This window comes from Penicillium argentinense, assembly GCF_028826775.1.
Source record: "Penicillium argentinense strain IBT 30761 chromosome Unknown utg000004l_segment0_segment0, whole genome shotgun sequence".
NCBI lineage: Eukaryota > Fungi > Ascomycota > Eurotiomycetes > Eurotiales > Aspergillaceae > Penicillium > Penicillium argentinense.
In genome coordinates this window covers 3,052,541-3,076,438 of record NW_026622663.1, presented here as the reverse complement: position 1 = coordinate 3,076,438, position 23,898 = coordinate 3,052,541, and the positions used below count along the sequence as shown (strand labels likewise).

The following is a 23,898-nucleotide window of genomic DNA, read 5'->3' as shown; positions in this document are numbered from 1 at the left end:
CAGCTTCGGCTCGCTCCACTCGGGACTATTAAGAAACAGGAGATCTACGAGGGTTCTCTGAAGCAATTCTAAATAATTTTGTGTATTGGATTGCACCACAAATAATTTATATCCATTACCAAGAAAATATTCATCAATTCTTGATCGCCAAAGGGAAAAAAAAAAAAAAAAAAGTCCAACATCATGGGTATTCACGTTCGTTTCCATCCCGCCAAAGCAAATGCAGGACGGCGCACATCACGGCCGAAACCTTAAAAAGTAAAGCAGACATCAGTCACTGACCAACTCCAGGGACACATGCCAGAGGTCCCGTATATGAGAATCATTTTTTAAAACACGGTAAGGCGTTAAAAGGAAGGTGGGTGAGAAAAGAAAGAATTTTAGGGGGTGAGAGTCGCTCAAGTGAAACAGGGAGGGTCAAGGTCACGCCAGAGAGTTGGTCAGTGGGTTCGTCGGATTACGAACACGCCCAGCTCGACACCGTCGCGAGGATTGTCGTCGCCGTAGGGTCGTTTCCGGATTCCCTCGAAAATTTCACTGAGGAGCATGGCCGAGGTGACTTCCTTGTCGGCCATCATGCCTCCGGAGCCACCAGTCTTGACGGGCGGACGACGACCATTTTGCCAGTACAGGCTGAGGACTTCCTTCATCCGGGCCTTCTCCTGGTGAAGGAACCACTCGACCCAAAGGTTGCGATCCAGGTCGGCGTTCGCTTTGCCGGCGTCGGCCACTTCGAACTGCGAGGAGGGCGAGCTCAGGGACTCACACAGAGTGACAATGTTCGCCTTCATTGTGGCAAAGTCATCCATCTGGGAGACTGTCGACAGCTTACCCAGATAGCGACCGACGTCAGCGGAGAGCCCGTTGACCACGACGAGTTGTCGCAACAGCGGGTCGAGGATTGGTCCCAAATATTGGGACTTGAAGGTGGAAGCACCCTTCTTGGTGGGGTAGATGAAGAGCAGCGAGCCTCCATTCGGAGACAACTCGCAGAGTCGGTCGACAAGGAAAGAAGGGCGGGTGCGACAGAACAGATCTCTATATTCCTGTGCAGAGGGCGGGGGAAGGTATCGCTCTAACACGGAGATGTGAACGCTGTGCGGAGGGACAATAGGCATCGGGGCGTGAGACAGCTGTCGCTGCAGAGGACCACGGAAATCATGGTAAGCGCCCACAACGGCGGCACTAGAGAAAACGGTGGCATTGAAATATTCGTCGGCGGCCGTGGGAGACCGCGGCGTACTGGGAGGCGAGTGCGGCAGGTTGGACAGGCTAAACTGTTCGGGCACTGCATGGGTGACATTGATATATGGAGAGTGGCCGGGTTGAAGGTGGTTGTGGACCGCCTGGACAATGGAGCAGAAGATGCTATCATTCCTCGGCAACGATATCGACTGGTCCGAAGTCCGGGGATATGGGAGGGTCTGCGAGACTATCTTTACGGCCTCACCTCGCGGGTTAGATATCCCGAGGGAGGAGACTATTCGAGTGACCAAAGGTTAGTACTCGATCACTCCTCATGTTTTTATTTTCTTGCTGATCTACTTACCAGTCACGTTGATACCCTGATCCAGCCAGGATCCAACGTCCTGCTGACAATCCATCTCATCGTGGGGGCCCGGACTGCCTCCCGAGCTGGAGGAGCCATGAGACAACCCATCTGATGGACTGCTCAGCGTGTCTGAGGGACCAGTGGCCGGCGACGTATCCATGCCGGGACCTTCGTCCATCATGGCACTCGAGCCCGGCTCGCGGTGGGTATGAGCGTCAAACAGCAGCATCTCAGATTTCGGATCCCACGCAACGTTACTATCGTCGTCGGGTGGTGTGAGCGGGAGCGTGGAGGGATAGTCGGACTGGAAGGAAGGTGGCGGCGAGTTCCAGGGCGAAGAGGAGTGGGAATGCGCCGTCAGCGGTCTCGGCCCGCGAGACACGGTGGTGGACAGACGCAGACGAGAGTCGGTGGAGCGAGTGCGCGATTCCACACGCAGCGGCGAGCCTGGGGAAGCGCTACGTTGTTCCCAGGCCGGGAAATGCACGGCGACACTGCCCTTGGAGAGGAAGCGGGAGACGGGCGAGGGTTTTGTGCGGAGGGAACCTTGCGAGGCTCGTCGACGGAGCTTGGCTGGGCTGGCACCGTCGGAGTACGAGTCGGGGAGGGAGTGGTTGGAAAGACGTCTTTGGGTGTCGAGTTTCAGCGAGGTTGGATGCATGGTCAGATCGTCCGGGGCAGCAGCTGGCCCACACCGTCCATTGCACTGTTGAATCATCCAGCGGTCGGGTGGGCGACAGATGGCGGCCGGCATGGAAATCTCGCCGTGGAGGGGAGGGAGGTGGGAGGTTTGAGAATTCGACCAGGTGGAAGGATGCGAGGGTAGAAGAGGGGACAATCTTGGAGGTAAGGGGAGGAAAAGCTGGAAATTGGCGGATGGCAGTGGAGGGCAGGGTAAAGGGTACTTCAGCAAACTATGGGTCAGCGGCGGCGGAGGCAAGTACCGGGTACGCGGGCTGCGGCGGTCGGTGGTCCAGACGGCGTTCTAGACCGCGCAGTCGTCGAGTCATCGTCCCACTTGGATTTCGTGTTGCCTACTAGACCAGGTTGGTCTTTCTGTGAACACATACTGACACTACACCTAGTGAGTTTATCCACTACCACAACTGTTCCCGATCGCCTATTCTGCTACAGGGGTGTCTTCATGGAACCTGGAGACGGGAGAATTGATGGGGAGTGTTTACGAGGCCCGGTGCTAAAAATGTGCAGGCAGTTCTAGACGCCGCGCTGGGCCTGCGACTGGCTGGCAGGCCCCACGCGGCTGGGGCGATCATTCTCGGTTCTGCATCGAGTTGATGAATCGCGAGGAAATATATAGGGCCTCAACCATAACTGCTCGTGCTTAGCAGTCCTTATAGATTAAATTCTGACCCGACCTAGGGTACCTTAGGGTACTGTAGGAGGGGCAGTCCCGCTACGTCCCCGGGTACACTACCCTAAGACATCGTGCTTAGGTAAAGTACTGGTACTTGGCCGCCCGCGTGACACTCGCCGTCTGCCAAGTACCAGTACGCATCTCTCTGACGCCGTTTCCGGACGCCCGCACAATTCTAGGCTTGGGTCTGTTGCCACTGAGGGGGAGGGCCCGACCTGTGTCGACTCTCTCCCTGTTTTTCCTGGTCGGGCAATCATCACGCTGCAATGTTCCCGGAGTATGCCCAGAGTATGGAAATAGGTACAGTAGGTCTTAAGGTATGAGAGGCATTGTCGCAGTAGATGCCCTACGACCCTTCCCTGTCGTTCGGCACAATCCGAGTGGACCTGGCTCATACAGATGACGCCCCTCCAGATCGGAGCCCGGATCATCATCGTGGCCGTTGGCCCGTAGTAATTTCCACCGTTTGCCCCGATCTGGTTCGCCGTCCAGCTGGATCTCCGACTGCTCCACTGCCGTCTCACGTAGAGTGTGGCCCCCTCGCCACGAGAAACGTGTCTGTCTGACGCAGCGAATCGCAATATACACCAGGGTCTGACACACTTACAGCTGTAATTGACGGGCGGGGACGGCAGGGGTGGAAATTTGGTCCATGCCAGATCCAGTGTCATGCAGCACGCTATACCCGAGGGTACTCGGGCCTAGATTGCTTGGTGCGTGAGTGTGGTTGGGGAAATGACGATTCATTTCACTATATATCGGCCCTCTCGCCTCTACCCTATGAGAGGAGGAAAGAATATTGCACGACCCTCGGTAGTCTGATTGCGAATGGTCATCAGATGCTTCGGCCGAAGCACCAGTCCACGCACTCACAATTGCTGGAATATAGATCCGGGTCCAATAATGAGTAGCAGCAGAGTCGACTTGTTCCAGTGGCGAGGTGCCCTGTTTTCGAAGGCGATAGACATACTTTTCATCTCAAGATCGAAGAGTCGAGGCATAGATGATAGTGAGCAAGTGGATACAATTCGAAGCACTCACTGAGCTAATCGGCAAGCGATGAGATCTCATGTATTATGATGTAAGGCCAATCCCGTTATGTACTGTTCAAGATATGCCAGCGTGCACTGTTATAAAAATGGGTACCGAGATCCTTGTAGCTGCCGGAGATCGAGGTTCTCTACTAGTGGATGGACTGAAGATGTAGTTGAATGTTTGAGAAAAAGAATATTAAATTAGATATTAAAATATAAAGCTTGAAATAAAAGATCCAAGTGAATACCACTCCTTATCACTATCCTCCATAGGGAGGCGGCAAATCTTTGGCGTGGTCGCGCCGGCTTGATCGGGAAGGCAATCTTCCCACAACTCCGAATCGCTCTATCGCCGGGGATCCCTGCGTTGAGGTTCTGCTCGGTAGCATCATGGTGTTGCAGAGCAGATGCAGAAGCGCTCTGCACCCCAATCAGCCGTAATGGATTGCAGTTCAATCAAACCATGCGCCTATGGTTACCCAGACCTCTGCACGGACACACTGCACATTATACACGGTGCACGGGATGAGAAAGCCGGTATCGATCGAGACGCGGCCAGACCGGTGGCCGCTGCAAGGGGTGCGGGGACCCCTGTGCCATGTGTGGCATCATATCTAAACCCTCGAGGTCGATTCCATCGAATCCGCATTGGAGTCCTCCATCCAGTTGTGAGGCAAATGTTGGAGACTTTGTTCTCTGGTTCCGAAGAAACCTTTTTGAGATGCGGGGTTTGGGTTCATCTTAGCAGCCAGTCATGGTCGTGGGTATGGTGTCATCATTCTGATGCACGTGGAATAACATATTGACGAAGATGCTTATGGCCCATTATTTGAGGCATTTTGCATGCTCGCGTATTCTTCACGACGTCATGGAGCGCCGGCGCGATTGCGTGGGGACAGCCCCGCCCAACGGCTGGCGTAGCTCGCGCGAGCAATCGTTCCACGAGTTCCAAACCATGTGCGACCGGTACCGCTGCTCCTCACGGCCTAGCCGGACCTGTTTCCGGGCAAAGCTGGAGGGCTTGATGGCGATTGTACAGGTCGCGTTCGAACGGTCACAGACCGGGATGGGCTTGGCCATGGGCACGGTGGCAACGGGGCTCTCGAGCGTGGTGCGCAGCTCGCGGCATTGGCACACCAGCTGCTGCACCCCGTCGGTCAGACGCGAGGCACGCTCTTCAATGTCGGGCCAGAAGGCGTCGCCCCAGAAGGGATCTTGCCGCACGGCTGTCTCTAGAGCGACGAGCCAGCAGTCGAAGCCGGAGCGCGGCCCAGCCAGCTGGGCGGCGACAGTGACGAAGCGGATGGTGGGCTCGGAGTGTAGAACATGCAGGACGATGCAGGCCGGGCAGCGTGCAGTCAGGTACCAGTCATGCTCCTCGGTGAGGATGCAATGGAGCCAGGCGAAGGCGCTGCGGGCCTCGCCGCGGAAGGCTCGTTCGGGCTCGGCGCCTTTCTTGCTGGGGAGGGCGCGCGCGGCGATACGCTCGGCTTGGTGGTTGATGAGGAAGAGCGGGACGAGGAGGGTGTGAATGATGTCGCGGTGGAGACGGAAGGTGTCCTGGTCAATGGAGGAGCAGGAGTGGTGATGCTCGGTGCAGAAGCTGGGGCCCTCCATGCCACAGTCCTGGCGGCGCAGCTGTTCTCTCATGGCGCGGAAGGCCTCATTTTGTTCCAGGTCGAGTTGGTCGCGGTAGGAGATGTGGAATGGGGAGGAGGTATCGTCGGCCATCATGGCGACGTAATTAGCGATATTCGGCGAACCTTGAAGAGTGATGCAGGGCGGTGGTCGACTCGGCGTCGAGGATTCAATGCACAATCATGGAGAGGATATGGAATGAAGGTGCATTAAAAGGGAAATAGCAGAGTAGTAGGTCGAACCCTGAATCCGTAGAAGAAAAAAAAAGGTGGGGTAGGCCGGATGCGGACTTTATTATAGCAGACCCCCTTTGCGGAACGTCATGGTCACGATGCAGGAGGTGCAGATCGCACCAGGCCGTTTTGCCTCTTTGTCTAGGGTCACGCAGTCGATCGCAATCGACCACCCCCACTGCTGACGAACGCAGCGCCGTGCCCTGCCATTATTGGACGAGCAGCCGGAATGGGTGGAGCCGGGGAGATGGGCAAGCCGTCTGGACCGTCTGGACTCTTTGGAGATGTGGTGGCTCGGAGTTCAGGGCTACTCTATCTTTAGCCCCTATCTCTGTTTCTTCTTTGGTGGTAGCAAAAGAGGGTATAGGGTAAAGTCTGTTAGCTAGCCTACGGTCGCACTCAAAATGGGGTGATCGAGGTGGTAGTCCCTGGTGGTACTTACTACTCCTGCACTACCAGATCCTCTACTCCGTCTTCCCGAGTCCTGACGTAGTAGATCGTCAGGACGCACCAGTGTTAGAGATTGCTTTCTACTCTACACCTCTACTGCACACCTTTAATTCTTTTCGACACCTCTCCCACCTCCCACTCATCTCATACGGACTCCGATCAACGGCGGCCCGAGTCCTCCGTGCCCAACAGCCAGCGCAGAGACCACGAGAACGCGGCAACGCTATCTGACCGTCCAAGAGGGGGCAGATCCCTCCCGCCTCTGCAGGAAGTGGGTAAAGGGGTCTCCGTGCGCGATGCGGAAGGGATTGGCAGGGCTTGGGGCTCCGATCCGGATATTCGATGGTCTAGACTTTACTATTCTATCAGGATGGAATTTGTGAATTCGCTCTTTGTTAAGACACAAAGTAGTAAAGGGGTCAGTTGGGGACTACCTTAGGGGGTATCTTAAGGTAGTAAGGGTACTGATAGTAGGGTAATAAGCATCCCGTCCTGTCGGAACCGGGATTTGGTCCAGGGGCCCGTTAAAGACGTGGAACTCGGCATACTCCGGCGAGTATCGGAGGGCCACAGTGTGGGTATGGGGCTGGCGCGTTTTCATGTTTGCATGTTGCCATTTTGCATTTTCGCTGCCCGCATTACTTGCAGTGCCGACTAGTCATTGGTTTATGTGGTTAGGCTGCAATAAGTGTGGGATGTGCCAATCAGGGCAGGCGAGGTGAGGCTTCTCGAGACGCCCATAAGTCTAGATCGTGTGGCATCTACACGCTCCCCGCTCCACTCCATAACTACGATGTACTACTCCTCGGCTAGTGGTCTAGTGGTCTGTGTACTTGTACCATAGCTTCCTAAGCAGAATGCCCTAACTATTACTTACTACTGCAGTAGGACCCTACTCACGAAATCCTGGATTTTTGAATTTCCTGTTTCGACTGCCAGCTCGGCTCCACCCCTCACAACCAAGCTAGGGCTAAGCCTAACGGTTCTGGGGATGCCCTTCCATGTTTCCCATCGTCCCCAACACCATACCCAAAAATTCTAATTGCCAAACGGCCGGGCGCCGCAGGTGTTTTGTTTACCATGTTCTGTTCATTCACACAACGCTTCTATGAGTATCGTTTTGTCCTCCATTCCTCCCAAAGTTAGCAACGTATCCCATTGCTGCGTGTTTATTGCTGCGTGTTCATTGCTGCCCCTGGCATGTCGCGGCGGAATGAAGCAGCCCGCGCTAAGGCAAAAGCTGCCACTGCAATCTAGCAAAACCGGTTCATCCGCGTCGTCTCTTTCCATTTTTGCCTCGTAGACTGTACGCCGTTCGATTTTGTTGCATAGACCGGTCGTCGCCCCTTCCCTATCGGCCGCCTGCCTCGCGACCGCGACTCCCTCGTTGAGACCAACAATCGTGCAATTGATCTCTCTGTGGTCGTTCGCCTTTTGCCTCCCTCCACATCTGTCAGTTTTGTCGTTTTCTGTTCTCAGCAACGGTTAGACTCGTATTGACTTATCGACGATCTCTTCTTATTCGCCATGCTCTCGTCCCTCGCTCTGGCCGCGCCGCTGCTCCTGGCGGGCTTGCAGGCCGCCACCGTGAGCGCAATCCCGACCATCTCGGCCGTGGGCTCCAAGTTCTTCTACGAAAATGGCACCCAGTACTACCTGAAAGGTGCGCCCATTCTGTGCTGATGGCATTGGTTGCCGGGATTAACCGTACCAGGCATCGCTTATCAACTCACCCCCAACGATCCGCTCACCGACGGCGCCCAATGCAAGCGCGACATAGCCCGCATGTCCGAACTGGGCACCAACGCCATTCGTGTGTACCACGTCGATCCCACGGCCGACCACAAGGCCTGTATGACCGCTTTTGCGGACGCCGGGATCTATCTCTTCGTCGATCTCGACACCTTTAGCACCCAGATCGAGCAGGTATATACAATGTATCCCGCATGACACAGAACACGAAAGACTGACACTGCCCAGACGAACCCCCACTGGAATCAAACTCAGTTTGACCACTTCAAGGAAGTGCTGGACGAGTTCCAGCAGTTCGACAACACCGCCGGCGTCTTTGTCGGCAATGAAGTCCTCACCACCGCCGATGGCTCGCACGCGGCTCCCTATGTGTTGGCCGCTGCACGCGATATTAAGGCGTATCGTGACCAGAAAGGGTACCGAGAGATCCCCGTGGGCTACTCCGCCGCCGACATTGCGGACCTGCGCCCCATGCTGCAGAACTACCTCGCCTGCCAGACCAATTCTTCGGATCGCCTGGACTTTTATTCCCTGAATGCCTATGAGTGGTGCGGTGACTCCAGCTACACTGTCTCTGGGTACAACATGCTGCAGAAGAATGCGACGGACTACCCGATTCCCATCTTCTTCTCTGAAACCGGCTGCAACACCCCGGCTCCCCGTATGTTTGACGACCAGGCTGCCATCTTCGGCAAAGACATGTCCGGCACTTGGTCCGGCGCCATCATCTACGAGTGGATCGAAGAGACCAACGACTACGGTCTGATCAGCTACGGTCCCTCAGCCAAGGCCGCCACCAATACCCTTGTCGAGGATGGCTATACCCGCAAGGGCACCCCGACCCCGGTGTCGCCTGACTTTACCAACCTCAAGAAGCAGTGGGCGACCCTGCACCCGACTGGTGTCCACCTCTCCGACTACAAGAAGTCCGTGTCGAGCATCTCCTCCATTGAATGCCCGGCTTCAACCAAGGGTGGCTGGGCGGTCGACCCCAGCTCGCCCCTGCCCACCCTGGGACAAACCTACAAGGCCACCTCGCAGGCCACTGCTACTGCTGGATCAACTGGCCAAGGTACCTCCTCGGGCTCCAACGCCTCTGCCACCTCCTCTGGCAAGGACAACGCAGCCGGTGCGGTGACTGTGACGGGTCTGGCCACTGAGCGCCTTCTCATGGCTTCCCTCTTCCTGTCCGCGGGCATGGGAGCCCTTGCCTTTTTGCTGTAGGAGTGTGACTGGCCATTATGTGTGCTTTAAGAGCAGTTGTGCCAGTGGTTTGTATCAATATGCATTCTTGGTCATAAGGAATAGAAACGAGTGAACGAGCTACTTGACATCGAGCAGGCAGCGATCTGTCGTTTTGTAACGTCTGTCTGCTTTGTTACACGCGAGCGATGACTATTAACTCTTATAGAATCATGATTATCCCAAACTTCCGTCAGTTGTTGGCTAAATCACCAGTGGCAGAAGCTAAATCTTTTCCAGCAGCTCCCTACGTAGAAATTGGCGTTCCACACAAACGAAATGATTATTAGTATACTAAAATAGAAGTATCTATCATCGGGTCATCAAACATCCCAACACTATGAATAAATCAAACAGCCCGCCATATCGTACAAGCACAAGTACCAACCCACCCAAAAATTGAAATGAACTATTTATGAAAAGTCAACCCCTCCAACCCCGTAATATTCGCATCCAGATCCGGCAACGACAGCTGAGGTGAAACTCGATCAACATGAATCTCCGACTCGAAATCATCCAAAATCGACGGATCAACCTCGTCCACATCCTCATGCTCCTCCGGATTCGTCTCGCTATCACTCGCCGCCTCGGAGAACCCAAAATCAAATTCCGAAACAGATGAGGAGTCAAGGATAGGTTCCTCCTTTTTCAAGACTGGCGCAGAAGCTTGTCTCCTTACCTCCCTCCTTTCTGGCTGAATATCCTTGTCTCTTGGCTTTTTTCCCCCTTCCCAGAACCTGAAAAACAGTGAACCTCCACCCCCGGACCGCGGGACGAAGGAATCTCCCGAATCGCCGCAGTGAAACACTTCCGCACTGTCCTCGCAACAGGCCTCTTCTCCGGCTCAGCGGCCAGCATCGCACGAAGGATAATCAGCATCTGCGGCACAGCGTAGAAAAACCGATCACTCCCCCGATCACGACGGCAACGTTTCAATGCATCGCCTTCTAGCAGCGCAATCCACGATTGAACCTGCACCGCGTTACGGGGAAGGTGGAATGAGGCGTCGGCCATTCCGCCGCCGCGGCCGGCGGAGCGGTTCCGTGCGCTGCGGTGCGATGTGAAAGAGGTTAGGCTTCGTTTGCAGAGGTGTGTTAGGATGTCGAGGATTATTGCGGCAAGGGAGAAGATGTCTGAGGGGAATTGGGTTGCTTGGGAGTTTTGCCATTGGTGGGTTGTGTGGGGGGTTGAGGGGGTGGGGAGATGAGGGAGGTTGTTGAGGCGGACGAAGATGAGGAGGAAGAGATGTTGGATGTAGTTGAGGGTGTAGGGATGAGGTTTAGTGATTTCTTGACCCAGTGGAGATTGCGGTGTCTGAAGGAGGAGGTTGAGGTTGAGGAGGAGGAAGAGGATGATGAGAGGGCGAAGGAGAAGCGGGATGGTGAGCCGGGGAGGCCGATTCGGATGACTGTTCCTTTGGAGGCGGCGGAGTCGGGGCGTGGGTCGTTTGGTGAGGAAGGTGGGCTTTCATTCAGAGGGGCGAGAGCTAGTTTTGAGGGTTTCTTCCTCCGTCCGGTGCGGCCGCCGGAGGGGAGGATGATTTGGCTTTGTGCCGGAGGTTGGGGTGGTGGATAGACTGGCGTTGCTGCTTTGTGGACCCAGCGTTCTGCGGCGGAGTATTGGTATGATTCGAGGTCGTTGACTCGTGGTGGTGCGAGGAGTGAGTCGAGGGCTTGGAATTGGCCGAGTAATATATTGTAGTTGGGGTCGACTAGGATGTTTGAGGGTCGGATGGCGGTATGCGCATGGCCGCGGGCGTGTAGCCAGGACAATGCAGAGGCTAAGCAGTGAGGCCAGGTGATGAGGGTGTGTCGACGTTGCTCTTTTGATAACCGCTTAAAAGACGGCGGCTCGTCGGTCAAGAAGCTGTGCAGGGTTCTATCCGTTTCGGCGCCAGTGAACAAGACGCAGACTGTGTCGTCCACAAAGTACGAAGCGTAGATGGAGACGAGATGTTGATGCGCGAGTTTTCTCAGTGCCCGGATCTCGGCGAGGACTTCGTCTGATGAGAAGAAGTGTGGTGCGCCGCCGATTTGGACTTGGGTCCGTAGGAAGACTCGACAGACTGTGCCGGCCAGAATGACTTTATCGACCGTCTCGTCTCTCCCCTGCACACCACTGCTCGTTGTGGCCCTCGCCACCTCCACCGGGACACCTTCGTTCTCCGTGTAGGTAACATGCTCGCCCTCAGCAATCCCCCTGACCAGAAAGCGCCACTGTGTATTGAAAAAGCTCGCATCGAGCGCCGGGTCATTGCCATACGGCGAGAGGACGAGGAGATCGATATTTTGCTCGGCCATGGGGAGATCATCGTCGTCGTGAGACTCGTCGACGAGCGCAAAGATGCGATCGGGGATGCCGATGTCGTCGAGAATGAGGAACAAACGTCCTGCTTTCAGCAGGATCCATTCCATGTAGGTCTCGCTGGTGAGACCCTCGCCCCAGCGCGGCAGGTCGAAGAGCCGGGGTACATTCTCCGGTCGCAGGCGGCTGATGATGAACTTTGTGTCGAGCGCGGCTTTAATTCTCTCTTCGGGCCACCAGAGTGAGGTGTGGCCGGCCATGATGGGTGCATGGCTCATGGCAAGCACTTACGAGACAATTGGTATTGTCCGGAGATCAATTGTCGGGTTCACAATGTGGTGGAGGCGCAGTAATATAGGCGAGGCATGCGCCTCATGACGGTTCGAGCGTTGACTTGTATGGCCGTACCTTAAGGAGAGGTGGATTATCTGGCGCAACGGCTTGGATCTTGGGGGAACGCCGATTGGTGGAGGAGATGCTTATCTCGACCTCCGCAAGGAGACCCGCCAATAGTCCAGAGCCGCAGACCATTGCGTCTGTTGTCAGCAGCGTCATCGGAAGAATGGACATTGTATGTTAAATGGTAAGGAGGGTAAGAAGGGCCGAGAGGTGATGGATCGAAGAACGGGGATCGCCCGACCATCGTATTGTTGCGCAGCCAATCTCAACCCGCGTGCTTATCAGTGCCAGTGAGGGGATCCATCAGGAGACGCCGGATGAGGTTTAGGGCGGAATGGCAGCTCAGGATCAATATTGAATACTTTTAATGAGACTTTACTATAAGGGAAATCCTGTCAGAGATAAGGAGGATCACCGTGACAGCTCTGCACGGTTCAGATCCTGCCGCCGCACTATACAATGCACACTTTACTAGTAGAGGCCTGTGAGCAAGGGACAGATATTGAGCGCCCGCCAGACGGAGCATTTTGGAAGAGGATGCTCCACGGAGATATCTGCCAGCTACCATTCATGCATGCAGGGGGGCGATCCGCGTGGGACACATAGGACGCATATCGGAGCAATGCGGGTAATGGTTCGGTCGCGAACTATCAGGATAGACGTCAAGAGCAGCTTCTTTGGACGGCGTCGGATAGATATGGACCAGAATTCAATTCGGGTTCGCTTTGGCGTAACCATTTTAGGCTTCATTTCGCGTGTACACTGCTTTTTCTCAGAAGTAGCCAAGTTGATTAGACACTGCCAGACCTCAGGTTACCAATTCAGCCACCTACACCACACATTAAGGGGTACGTCAAATTTGCGACCAAGTGGCAGATATATTGGCGATTTGCTTCTTCCCTGCATTCACATCGATCAGGTGTCAAGAAACCTGCGGCTTACGCGGAGAAGCGCGATAACAGAGATCGCATTCTCGGCGGCATGTGATTAGGTGTACCAGTCTAGACCATCAGCCTTGCCAGGACACTTGACCTCCCAGATGTACTGGTATAAAGTATGAGCTCTAAACTACCCTAAGGTACAAAGGCTCCCTTAAGGGCACTGCCAGTCGTCATTGGTCTCGACAATGCACTAGCTCGGGCTACTACTGTCAGCTAATGCACGCTGACATCCATGATAGATATCAGGAAGGAGGCGACTAGAGTATGCGCTGGCGATCGACGTTGACTTGTTTTTGGGACTGAATGATGAGAATTCTGAGGGTCTGCGATGATTCGAGTTTATCGAGAGTGGGTGCAAGATTTTGATTGCGAACCACTACCACCATCGGTATCGAAACGCTAATCAATAAAATCTAAGGCAGCTATTCAGGCAATAGAGAGCCGAAAAATGAAGAAATACCCCGATAGAAACCAATTTCGGGCTGAAGTAGTATCAGTGGAAGAGCAATTCCAAAGCCAAAAAAAAAGAGAAAAAAGAGAAAAAAAAAGGAGCAAGAAACTTTGGTCATGAGCTGGTCGTGTCCATGATGCTTCCTTCCACTACTTTTCCTTGTGACTTTTTTTTTGCTATCATACTCCTGGACCCTCTTCGCCCCGAGCATTCAGCTTGCTCAACCTCGCTCTCTTCCTAGTTTCCTGCCTCTGCTTCAGCCGCAGTCTTCTCTTGAGTTTCACTTGCTCGGTCACCGGGAGATCTGATGCCGCCTGGACGATGCTATGGAATTCCGGAGACTGAGTGAGCCGGAGGAGGGCTGCCATGTCATCCTTAATTTTGAGGGCTCGGGAAAGCACTTTTTGCGTTCAATGGTGGGCAATGCCAAGGCTGAATCTATTACCCAGTCTATGTATATGTCCTGCTCAACTGAATAATGTCGGGATCAAGGTTTATGGGTTCTGGCAAGCTGGAGGATAGATGCGAGGCTAGTTTCACGCCAGTGTTGATGGATTGTGGGCCACTGGTGGAAGATAGATCTTCGTTTGTGTGCTTATCTGGGTTCTCTGGCTCCTTTCCCTTCGTCTCCTTGGTCAGTCGGGACCAAACGTGGGGTTTGAAGGATCATTTGGCCGTTTGGTACTTTTTTCGATCGAAAAATTGCGTTCTTCATTGCCCCGCAATACCAGCCCAGTGATATGCAGGTATTGATTGAGGAAGAGTGATGGCATGGATGACATTGTCGTTGTGGCTTGGGTTGAGTTCTGTAATTTCGAGGATACAGAGCCCAGAGGGTTGGGGGAAGGATGGGATGAAGGCAAGAAAGAGAAGGTAAGGTAGGAATGAGGTGAATGGAGATGTGAGCGTGTGGGCCTGTTTTCCTAGCGAAGTCACTTCATCGAGCAATTAAACAGTAGCATAATCTAGCTTAGTCTCTTATCTCAATTGAACTCATTTCCAAAGCCTGTGCTCGAATAGCACAGCATGTCTGCTGGGAATTGACTTGGAAATAAAGGTCTTGCCGCGGCAGAAAACATGTTGAGTAGGTATTGCGACTGTTAGGATGCGCTTCGTATAAAATGGCGAGGCAGGTGTCTGCTGGTCGACATTGCGTCGACTAGTTCGAAGAGTGAAGAAACTCTTTGTGCGTATCAAGTCTTCTTTTGCTTTGCGGCGAGGGCGAAGGGGAGGTCCTTTCGATGCTGAACGAGTAATTTTGTTGCCATCTCGGTGATTTCGTCTTTTGGCTGTCGCGTGATCATGGGTGGTAACCGGGGCGGTTTTGGCGGGCTTTGAGATGGTGATCTTGGTTGGTTTGACGTGGATTCGCATGTGAGCAGTTTCTGGCCAGAAGATGCCATGTATGATCAACCTTGGTCAGATTAAGTTGAACCAGGCGGAGTCAGATCTTTCTGCCATCGTCACGGCTGAAGGTTGTTTTGGAATATTCAACATCACCCATCAGCCGCTGGCACTATCGTCAGCTCTCAAACTACGCCTCTTCCGACCCCGGCAAATCGTAACGGCGGCATTTCGATGCAGCATGTGGGTCGAGATATTCGCTTTACCCCACAAAATCGTCCGCCGCTTGCCGTCGGCTGAGGTGAATTCCGCGAGCGGGGTGGATTATCCTCCGACCTTCTCACTCGATTGCGACCTCTCTTCTTTCAATCACTCTGACGCTGGTTGACATGCATTATGTATGAGCGGCAACGGGTTTGGCGTGCCTGCCAGGCATGTCGTCGCAAAAAGGTCAAGTGCGACGGCGAGCACCCCTGTCAGAGTTGTACGCGCAACAAGGCGGAATGTGTGTTCGAGCCGTACAGCAACATGAGGCTAGTGGATCCGCAGTAAGTGTTCGAGCTTGTCGTGTTCAAATATTCAAGTAACATGTTCGTCGAGGCTTCCGACACTGACCCGGAGACAGATATGTGGTGAAACTCGAGAAACGACTCGCACAGATGGAAAAGAACCTGAAAGACCAGCATTCAAATCCGGAAACTACAAGAGAAACACTTCAGTCTGCATTTCCTTCACATCATCATGGCGATCTGGGCTCGCAACATGACTCTGAGCCTGTTCAACAGCCGAATCTCGCTTCCGACGAGGGTGCCGTATCCGACCCGCCCAATTACGCGCGGGCGGTTTCGGTTGATGCGGGTGTCCAGACACCAGCATCACCACTAGGACTCCGAGCCCACAACCCAGAGACAGATAGGCAGTTCCAGCTCGGCACAAGTGACATCCGTATTCACAGCAATCAACAAGAAAACACACAAGACGCGGCATCAAATACAGCACCTTTCGCAACGGATGTGACGCGACTAAACACAGCGCTGATAACAGTGCTAGTCGACTTGTTTTATCAATCAATATACTCAATATTTCCAATCATCCACGCTCGCAACTTTCGGCCACAATATGATCGTTGGCTATGTGATCACCAGGAAAACTATACCGGCCAACGAATAGATGATGACGACAATGAATTTTCATTCCTTTTATACGCCTTACTTTCCGTCGCGGCGTCACTCATACCGAAAGACCACGCCATTTTCGAGCAGGACGGGTGCCAGATCTATCAGTTGGTTAACCTGGACGATCTGATTTACTCTCACGCTACATCTCTGAGCTCGGGTCGACCTTATCAACGAAACCCCACGGCCGCCATCAACACAGTTGCCGCGCAGGGCTTACTGAGCTTGTATTTGACCGAAAGAGGCAGAGTGAACGAAGCTTGGGTCATTGCTGGGCATGCGATTCGGCTATATCAAGGCCTGAATGTCGAGGATGATGGCGATGAAGCGCCTCATAGAACCGATTCGTTCTCAACGTGCAGCAATATCTGGTGGTGCTTGTACATCCTTGACCGCTCATTATCCACAGCACTCCTCAAGCCATTGGCAATCGATGATGCAGAAAGTGAAATTGAGACTACCGGAGAGCAAGAGCATCATATACCCACCACCGAGGCAAAGACAGATCCTTGGTTTTCCGTCATCGCGGATTTTCACATTACTATGGGCCGCATCTACAGATCGGTTCGATGGATCCGCAAATCACAGCCCTCTCAAAATGCCAAATTGAGGGAGACGCTGAGATCATACGTCAAAAAACACGACGCGGAGCTGGAGAACTATTATACCAAACAAGTATTACCCAGAATCGAAGCGACAGACCGACAAGAGCCACTAGCCTTACAGACCATCGCTGTCTCGTCATACTACATCGGTGTTGTCCTGCTATATCGGACCTTCATAGAGCGACTCAATATCGCCGAGCCAGAGGCATTTCTACGCTGTGCCGAGGCAGCATCAAATTGCATAAAGGTCACGCCACAAGTGATGGCCACCGTGCCTGCCAGTCATTTTGTCATCCAGCAGAGTCGAGCCATATATGCAAGCGCTAAAGTGCTTTTACATTGTATGCGGCTGGCGCGCAATCCGACATTCACCAAGAGAGCCTGGTCCGACGTTGAGTCTGGCTTGAACATGCTGTGTGATATCAAGATTCAGTGGCCTGAGATCAAAAAGTACCAGACTCTCACCGAAGAGGACATGCACCTCACACAGCGAGATCTCAGGAAATATGAATTGTTCTACAAAACTTTTGACGGATACGGTCAAGTTACCCGCGTTCATCAGCAAGAACATAATGATCTTTCTCGCTGTAACCTGGTTGAAATGCTGCTGAATGAGGAGTTGAACGATGATCGTCGAGAAAACGAGGTTTCCGACCGGCAGCAAAAGCGACGGAAGCTATCATCACCATCTGCATTATCACTCCAAGCCTCCGAGAATCGGACATCGCATTTGCTTTCTATGGATTTGGAAACAGACGGATACCCGGTGCTCGACCCGATAATGAACACCGATGACTTCCTCCTTGGGGACTTAACCTCCCAACCCTCTACACTCGGAGACCCTTCATTAGATTTTTTTAGCGACGCGATGCTGATGACTTCGATTGACAATTTATTCTCACAGTCCGAGGACTGAGAGACTTTGTGATTACAAAGGCCTTATCATGAACAGCACAGTAAAGATAATAGATAATGAATTTCTTCAGTGCGCTGGCGCAGTCGTCCCGCATAGCCCACATTTCCGACTTTCTTCATTGTTCATCCAATCCCTCACGACTTCCTTGATCTGCGTTTCGATATCCTCGCAGTAAAAGGACTCCTCCCGTATCACTGTGGGGCGACCCCCATGGGCCTCATTATTCTCACAATACCATCTGATGCGATCAATGCATTTCGGCGAGCGTGTTCGTTCCATTACCAGGCCAATTGTATCTTTATAGCGCCGGGGTGAGTGGGGAGTATACCCTAAAAGGAAGGAACAGGTCAGCACGCCGTTTAATTAGAATGTCCTTGTTCATCTCGTACCAGGGACCAAAAATGTCTCCCCTTCGCGAATCATGACGTCTCGGAATTGCCCGTTGTCGATGATTTTCAGCAGCACGTTGCCCTTGATTTGATAGAACCACTCCTGAAGATATCACATCAGCCCGGGTTTATGAAATAGTTACGGGTAGTTTTTATTTAGTGTACTTCTGTTTCATTGACTGTTCGGGGAAATAATTAGCACAAGCTTGCAGCTCTGGGCATGTCCGGTCTGCTAAGACCTTGGGAGCAAACTCACTATGATAGTCATTCCTTGTATTCGGTCCCCCGACAGCCATCAAGATGAAGTCTTTGCCCGAGTATAAACACTTATTATTGATCGGAGGTTTCAAATCAGTCGAATTCGCGCCGAGCCATGAAGACAGCAAAATTGGCCCTGGGACAGACGGTTGAGTATCGTCCATGATGGCTGAGAGGTTGAATGAGCGGTTGGATCAGGACCAGCGACAATGGAAATCAGATACTATTTACAAACGACACCCCCGGGTCATGTCCTTCCCCGCAGTATCCAGCAATCGTGCTGATTCATACTCGATGACCTTGGTCCAACCTCGGGTGGATCGAGGCGGTCCGCATTACCTTCCGGTTGGCCGTTCGGATCTATCCGTTCTATCCGTGTATACCGTCAAGCATGTGGTCTGCCGACTGGGAAAAATGCGTACACATTTAATGAACTTGCATGTGAGATCAAGGAAAAAAAAGGAACGTTGAAGTGCTACGAGAAACAACATAAGGACGCTTTCCACCCGTGATGTTGGCGAGATTATTCGTACCGCAACAGTGAGCCGACCCGACTGTGCCGCCATCCGACTACACCTAGCATCTATAGATATACCCTTCGCATCCAATATGGCCATCACATCAAGCTGTTGCTCCTGCACCGCTGGAAAGACAAAATGGAATGTGCATGATAGCGAAAAGAATCATGATGCCCCCTTCCGAATCGACATGCACACCCATATCATGCCGCCATCCTTACCCGATTTTTCAAAGTCCTGCGGAACTTCAGCCGACGATACTGAAGGATGGATGAACCTCAAATCTCACGATGTTTCCAATTCCGACAGCAACGATAGAAAAGGCACGTCTACCAAAAAGGTTGATATGTTTGTGGGCACCAAATTCTTCCGAACAGTTGAGCCGAATTGCTTTGACCCAATTGTACGCATAGCGGAAATGGACGCGACCGGCGTAAATATCCAAGTGATCAGCACTGTGCCGATTTTATTCTCATATGACAAGCCTATTGAGCCGTCGATACAGCTAGCACGGTATCTGAATGACCACATCGCATCGGTCTGTCGCGAATATCCCGATCGGTTCGTGGGACTGGCAACCGTGCCGCTACAGGATGTCGCTGCGTCCGTGATAGAGTTGAAGCGTGTGAAAATGGAACTGCGACTTAAGGGAATTGAAATTGGGACGGAAATAAACGGGCGGTCCCTCGATGACCCATGTTTTGAACCATTTTGGACTGCTTGTGAGGATCTGGATATGCCGATATTCATCCATCCCTTGGGGTATGAGTTGGAAAGGGAGAATAAGAGTCGATGGGGAAGTTATTGGTCTGCGTGGCTGATCGGAATGTATGCTGCTCCAATCTCTCTCTTCCACTTTATTTGATGATATCGCTGACAATTCCCCAGGCCCAGCGAAACCGCCCTCGCAATTCACGCCATTCTCTCATCGGGCGTCCTGGTCCGCCACCCCAAGCTCCGCCTCTGTTTCGCACACGCAGGAGGTGCCTACGTCCCACTGCTAGGACGAATCCAACACGGATACGACTGCCGACCGGATCTAGTTGCCCATAGCTCAGAAGGAATATCGCCTCAAGAATATCTACAATCTCACCAACACAATATCTGGCTCGATAGCCTGGTGCATGATCCGGAGCTGTTGCGGCTGATTTGCAATAAAATTGGACCAGATCGGATCATCATGGGTAGCGATTACCCTTTTCCACTTGGCGAGATGCCTGTTCCTGGGAACATGTTGGTAAATGACAAGGTTGTTGGTGAGATGTTTTCGCAGGAGACGCGAACACAGATGTTGGCTGGGAATGCGATCGAGTTTCTGGGGCTGCATAATATGTTCAATTCGAAGAGTTAGGAAATATGGATTTGATGCCTTCATAAATCTCAACTGGTTTGAATTTTCGCTCAAACTGCCGCAACTTGGAACTCAGCTCAGCTTGGGTTGCAGATCTGCTAGGGGCTAGGCTTTGCTGTGGGGAAACCCGCATGAACGGTGTTTGCTCCTGTGTTGGGAAGATGAGATGCATCATTTTTCGCATGACGTGGTCAGCCGCGGACGGCAAAATGATCGACACGCATATAGTCTACATAGCATGGCAGCAGCGCTAGTAAGAGTGCGTTTGAGCAGGTTCTAGTCCAAGACAACGTCAAAATCATCGTTGTGAGTCTGTATTATGCATGCCATAAATCCGAATTATGACCGGGATGTGGTGGAAGACCTGCATGAAAGGAACTTTGTGATCCTTGAGACCTCCGCTAAACCCACATCAGTTCATAATTATGCCCTCAAATTTGCTCATCGCAAGAGGTTCGACATCTGGCCGCTCCACACAATTCCTACTCAAAGCTATAAAAGACTTCGTTATTGCATATCCTTCTAAAACAATGGCATCCTACGATTTCAAAGTTTGCTTCGTCATTTGGTGGTCGGATAACATCGATACGGAGTACTATCCGAGCTGGACGCCGCTAGTACCACACTGATTTCATAACTGCAGACTCTGGAATCAATGAGGGGGTCATAGTATGAGACCAGCGTGGTACCAGTGGGTTCCAGTTTGTATAGTACTTCGGTGTCGGTGTTATTCGCTCACCAAACAGATGATGGCTACATACTTCAAGGTGTACAGGGTGGGTACAGACAGGCCGAATCGGATAGCGGTCCGGGGAAGACAATCAACGATCGGCAATTTTGCTCACCCAAATATCAGCTTCATATCTTAAATTCGATTGCGCAGTCTGGCTAAATGTTTTGCAGGACTCTACAATATCATCCAAACTCATAGTGAATCACTCCTCTCGACATGGAGGTGATCAGGGATCTATGGGGACTCGACAATCCGGACGATGCGAGCACCTATCTGACGAACCGTGCAGGCAGTCCAATCTGCTTACAAAACTTCTTCAACAATGAGTTCTGTGATCATGAAGAATCTCATAATTGGATAGAATCGTTCAACCCCCGGTCTGGGGAGCTTCTGGCCCATGTACCTTCCAGTACCGCCGGGGATGTGGACCGAGGCGTTGCCGCAGCCGCTCGAGCGTTCCCGTACTGGTCCCAAACGTCTAGACAGGAACGCTCAGATATCTTAATGCGCATTGCTTCTACTATCAGTGATAAAAAGGAAATGTTTGCAGTGTGGGAAAGTATAGACCAAGGGAAAAGTCTAGCCAGAGCTAGGATCGAAGTGGATCGTGCAATTTCCAATTTCCGGTGAGTACCCGACCGAATCCTTGATTTACTCAAGACGATGAAAGCTGACGAGACTCAGATATTTTGCGACATACATCTTGCACGAAGAAGGCTCTGTTCGTTTTGTCGATGGACAACCGAGCACCATGACTTACGAACATCGGTCACCCGTCGGTGTATTCGCAATCATCTCGCCATGGAATATGCCTCTTTATCTTTTGACGTGGAAGATTGCACCCTGTATCGCTTTTGGATGCACAGGTGTGGCAAAGCCCAGCGAGGTCACCAGCATTACAGCTTTTTGTATGACCCAATTATGCAATCCAGAAAGATTACGAGAGGCTAACTGTCTATCCAGTACTTGCAGAGGTATTCAAACAAGCAGAGTTACCACCGGGTGTTATGAACATCGTATTCGGTGCTGGTGCCGAGGCAGGTTCAGCGCTGGTTAAGTCACCCGGAGTCCGAGGTGTCACCTTTACTGGTGGAACAAGTACGGGAAATTGTATTCGGCAGGACACAGTGGCTGATATCGGAAAACATGTCTCGTTGGAACTCGGTGGGAAGAACCCAACGCTGGTTTTCAATGACGTCGATATCGAGGAAGCGGTGCGCGTGGCTGCATCAGCTGCATTTGAGAACAGCGGCCAGATATGTCTCTGTGGTTCGCGCATATACATACATCGTCAGATCTTCGATGTGTTTGAGTCGGCTTTTGTGGAATATGTGGAGTGCAATTATCGAGTCAGGGACACAATTGGCCCGGTCGTTTCGAATGAGCATTATACCAAGGTCAGGTCATATCTCCAACAGGCTGAGGAAGAGAATGCAACATTCCTCACAGGAAGGGTCCCCACAGAAAAGCCTCAGGGAGGTTATTGGATAACTCCGACCGTTCTTAGCGACGTTCATCCGCAAAGCCGGATAATGCGGGAAGAGATCTTCGGACCTGTCGTGACTCTCTGCCCATTTGACACCGAAGCAGAGGCCATTTTGCTGGCAAATGACAATTCGAATGGACTGGCCAGTGTGCTCCTCACCAAGGATCTTGCTCGGATGCGTCGAGTGGGAGAACGGATCGATGCCGGCTTGGTGTGGGTTAACTGCTGGCTGGTGAGAGAATTGGGCACGGCCTTTGGGGGTATGAAGTCTTCCGGTATTGGCAGAGAGGGAGGCGCACATAGTAGGGATGTCTTCACCAATTTGCGCACCATCCATGTGCGCTAGTTTTAATGTTCACTGTGTGTCGGGGTGTGTTTACAAGTCGAATGTTCTCCGGAAGCAGTGATGTCACTACGGGAGCGGAGCCGGGCCGTTCGGATCTATCCGAAGGCTGCCCAAGACTGCCAGTAGCTCACTTTCTCTCATTTCAATAGCATATCAATTCAATTTATTTGTTCATCCTGTTGCCTCAACCTCGATCAAAGTCATTTTTCCTTGCTACGGTCGTCATGTCACAAAGCACTCCCTATTTCCGCCCCTCCACCCACGCCCAAGGGCTAGCCAATTACCCTCATGCCCGGACAGTGCGATCCCCCGATGGAAAAGGCGCGTACATCTATGTTTCCGGGACATCTTCAAGACGCGGAGATGGTACATTCGTCGGTGCCACTTCCAATTCAAACGGCACCACCACCCTCGACATTAGACAGCAGACCGCAGCTGTGCTCTCGAACATCGACGAAATTATCCAAGGTGCCTCGAACGGCCGGGCAAGCATTCGGGATGTTGTCGATGCGACCGTTTTTCTGACAAACATGAAGGATGACTATTCTGGAATGAATGCTGAGTGGAATCAGATCTGGTCCGATCGCAATACTGCACCGGCGAGAACGACGGTCGAGGTGCGAGCTTTGCCAAGGGATGAAATTATCGTCGAGATCAAGTGTACAGCTTATTATGTATAACAAGCGGCATGTTAGAAAAGAAGTTCTCAATGGAAAAAACAGCCAAAAGCACAATATCATTAGATCTTATCTCGAGAGTTGCGACTGGTTCGCATAGCAAGACCGGTCCCGAGGCTAGGGGTGCGAAACAGGAACCAGAGTTTTCTGACGATTAATTTCACTTCGTCCCTGTTACGGCGGTGTTTTAGAATCGCAATGTGACAGGCCCATATCCTCGGTGTGCATACGTGCGGCTTTTAGCTGCCATGCACTTTCTTCGGGTCAAGGGGCTATATCGGAATGATTCGTCAAGGATATCGACCGCGGTCTCGACAGGTAGACAATTGAACCTGCACAACGCTGATGAAAATACAGCGGGGTAGCGCAATGTAACCTCCTCCAGGTGAGCTCCGGCGGGGTATCAGTCTCCGCCAATAGGGACATGCATACTAACAAGCATAACAGGATGCTGAAGACAAGGCTTCGATGAAAGAGTCTGACACATGCCATCTCCGAATCTATCCCGAAATGGTATTGCACCATCGCTAGTAGTGAAGATCCCTCACGATGAAATGCAAAGTCCTTCGGTTAAAAGTTATGATTGACATATTGTGTTTCCTCTTCTGGAATGGAGGCGGATATTAGTACTTCTGCTTGATTGCAGATCGCCCCCTATCGTACAATGTCTCATGATGAGACAAGAGCGAGATAGTAGTGCGCAATATAAAACCATATATCCGGCCTGGA

At 52.3% G+C, this 23,898-nt stretch overlaps 9 protein-coding genes across 9 annotated transcripts; 5 read left to right on the top strand and 4 right to left on the bottom strand.

Annotated features, from left to right (window-relative positions):
* Positions 1-440: 440 nt before the first annotated feature.
* On the bottom strand, positions 441-2,306 carry N7532_004065 (uncharacterized protein; the record flags this gene model as incomplete). The annotated part of the gene is made up of 2 exons (XM_056616559.1): positions 441-1,480; positions 1,550-2,306. The coding sequence occupies 2 exons, from the start codon at positions 2,304-2,306 to the stop codon at positions 441-443; spliced, it is 1,797 nt and encodes a 598-aa protein (XP_056476916.1).
* A 2,513-nt stretch (positions 2,307-4,819) lies between these two features.
* N7532_004064 (uncharacterized protein) lies at positions 4,820-5,695 on the bottom strand (the record flags this gene model as incomplete). The annotated part of the gene is made up of 1 exon (XM_056616558.1): positions 4,820-5,695. The coding sequence occupies one exon, from the start codon at positions 5,693-5,695 to the stop codon at positions 4,820-4,822; it is 876 nt and encodes a 291-aa protein (XP_056476915.1).
* A 2,114-nt stretch (positions 5,696-7,809) lies between these two features.
* gel6 (putative 1,3-beta-glucanosyltransferase) lies at positions 7,810-9,258 on the top strand (the record flags this gene model as incomplete). The annotated part of the gene is made up of 3 exons (XM_056616557.1): positions 7,810-7,945; positions 7,997-8,208; positions 8,263-9,258. 3 exons carry the CDS (start codon positions 7,810-7,812, stop codon positions 9,256-9,258), a joined length of 1,344 nt encoding a protein of 447 aa, XP_056476914.1.
* Positions 9,259-10,385: 1,127 nt separating this feature from the next.
* Positions 10,386-11,840, bottom strand: N7532_004062 (protein kinase domain-containing protein; the record flags this gene model as incomplete). Its single annotated transcript, XM_056616556.1, has 1 exon — positions 10,386-11,840. One exon carries the CDS (start codon positions 11,838-11,840, stop codon positions 10,386-10,388), a length of 1,455 nt encoding a protein of 484 aa, XP_056476913.1.
* A 3,271-nt stretch (positions 11,841-15,111) lies between these two features.
* N7532_004061 (Zn(II)2Cys6 transcription factor) lies at positions 15,112-17,411 on the top strand (the record flags this gene model as incomplete). Its single annotated transcript, XM_056616555.1, has 2 exons — positions 15,112-15,263; positions 15,341-17,411. 2 exons carry the CDS (start codon positions 15,112-15,114, stop codon positions 17,409-17,411), a joined length of 2,223 nt encoding a protein of 740 aa, XP_056476912.1.
* A 66-nt stretch (positions 17,412-17,477) lies between these two features.
* N7532_004060 (3-hydroxyanthranilate 3,4-dioxygenase) lies at positions 17,478-18,222 on the bottom strand (the record flags this gene model as incomplete). Its single annotated transcript, XM_056616554.1, has 3 exons — positions 17,478-17,740; positions 17,801-17,903; positions 18,040-18,222. 3 exons carry the CDS (start codon positions 18,220-18,222, stop codon positions 17,478-17,480), a joined length of 549 nt encoding a protein of 182 aa, XP_056476911.1.
* A 445-nt stretch (positions 18,223-18,667) lies between these two features.
* On the top strand, positions 18,668-19,927 carry N7532_004059 (amidohydrolase family protein; the record flags this gene model as incomplete). Its single annotated transcript, XM_056616553.1, has 2 exons — positions 18,668-19,404; positions 19,465-19,927. The coding sequence occupies 2 exons, from the start codon at positions 18,668-18,670 to the stop codon at positions 19,925-19,927; spliced, it is 1,200 nt and encodes a 399-aa protein (XP_056476910.1).
* Positions 19,928-20,876: 949 nt separating this feature from the next.
* Positions 20,877-22,492, top strand: N7532_004058 (aldehyde dehydrogenase; the record flags this gene model as incomplete). Its single annotated transcript, XM_056616552.1, has 3 exons — positions 20,877-21,286; positions 21,345-21,568; positions 21,624-22,492. 3 exons carry the CDS (start codon positions 20,877-20,879, stop codon positions 22,490-22,492), a joined length of 1,503 nt encoding a protein of 500 aa, XP_056476909.1.
* Positions 22,493-22,716: 224 nt separating this feature from the next.
* On the top strand, positions 22,717-23,172 carry N7532_004057 (RidA family protein; the record flags this gene model as incomplete). Its single annotated transcript, XM_056616551.1, has 1 exon — positions 22,717-23,172. The coding sequence occupies one exon, from the start codon at positions 22,717-22,719 to the stop codon at positions 23,170-23,172; it is 456 nt and encodes a 151-aa protein (XP_056476908.1).
* Positions 23,173-23,898: the final 726 nt, after the last annotated feature.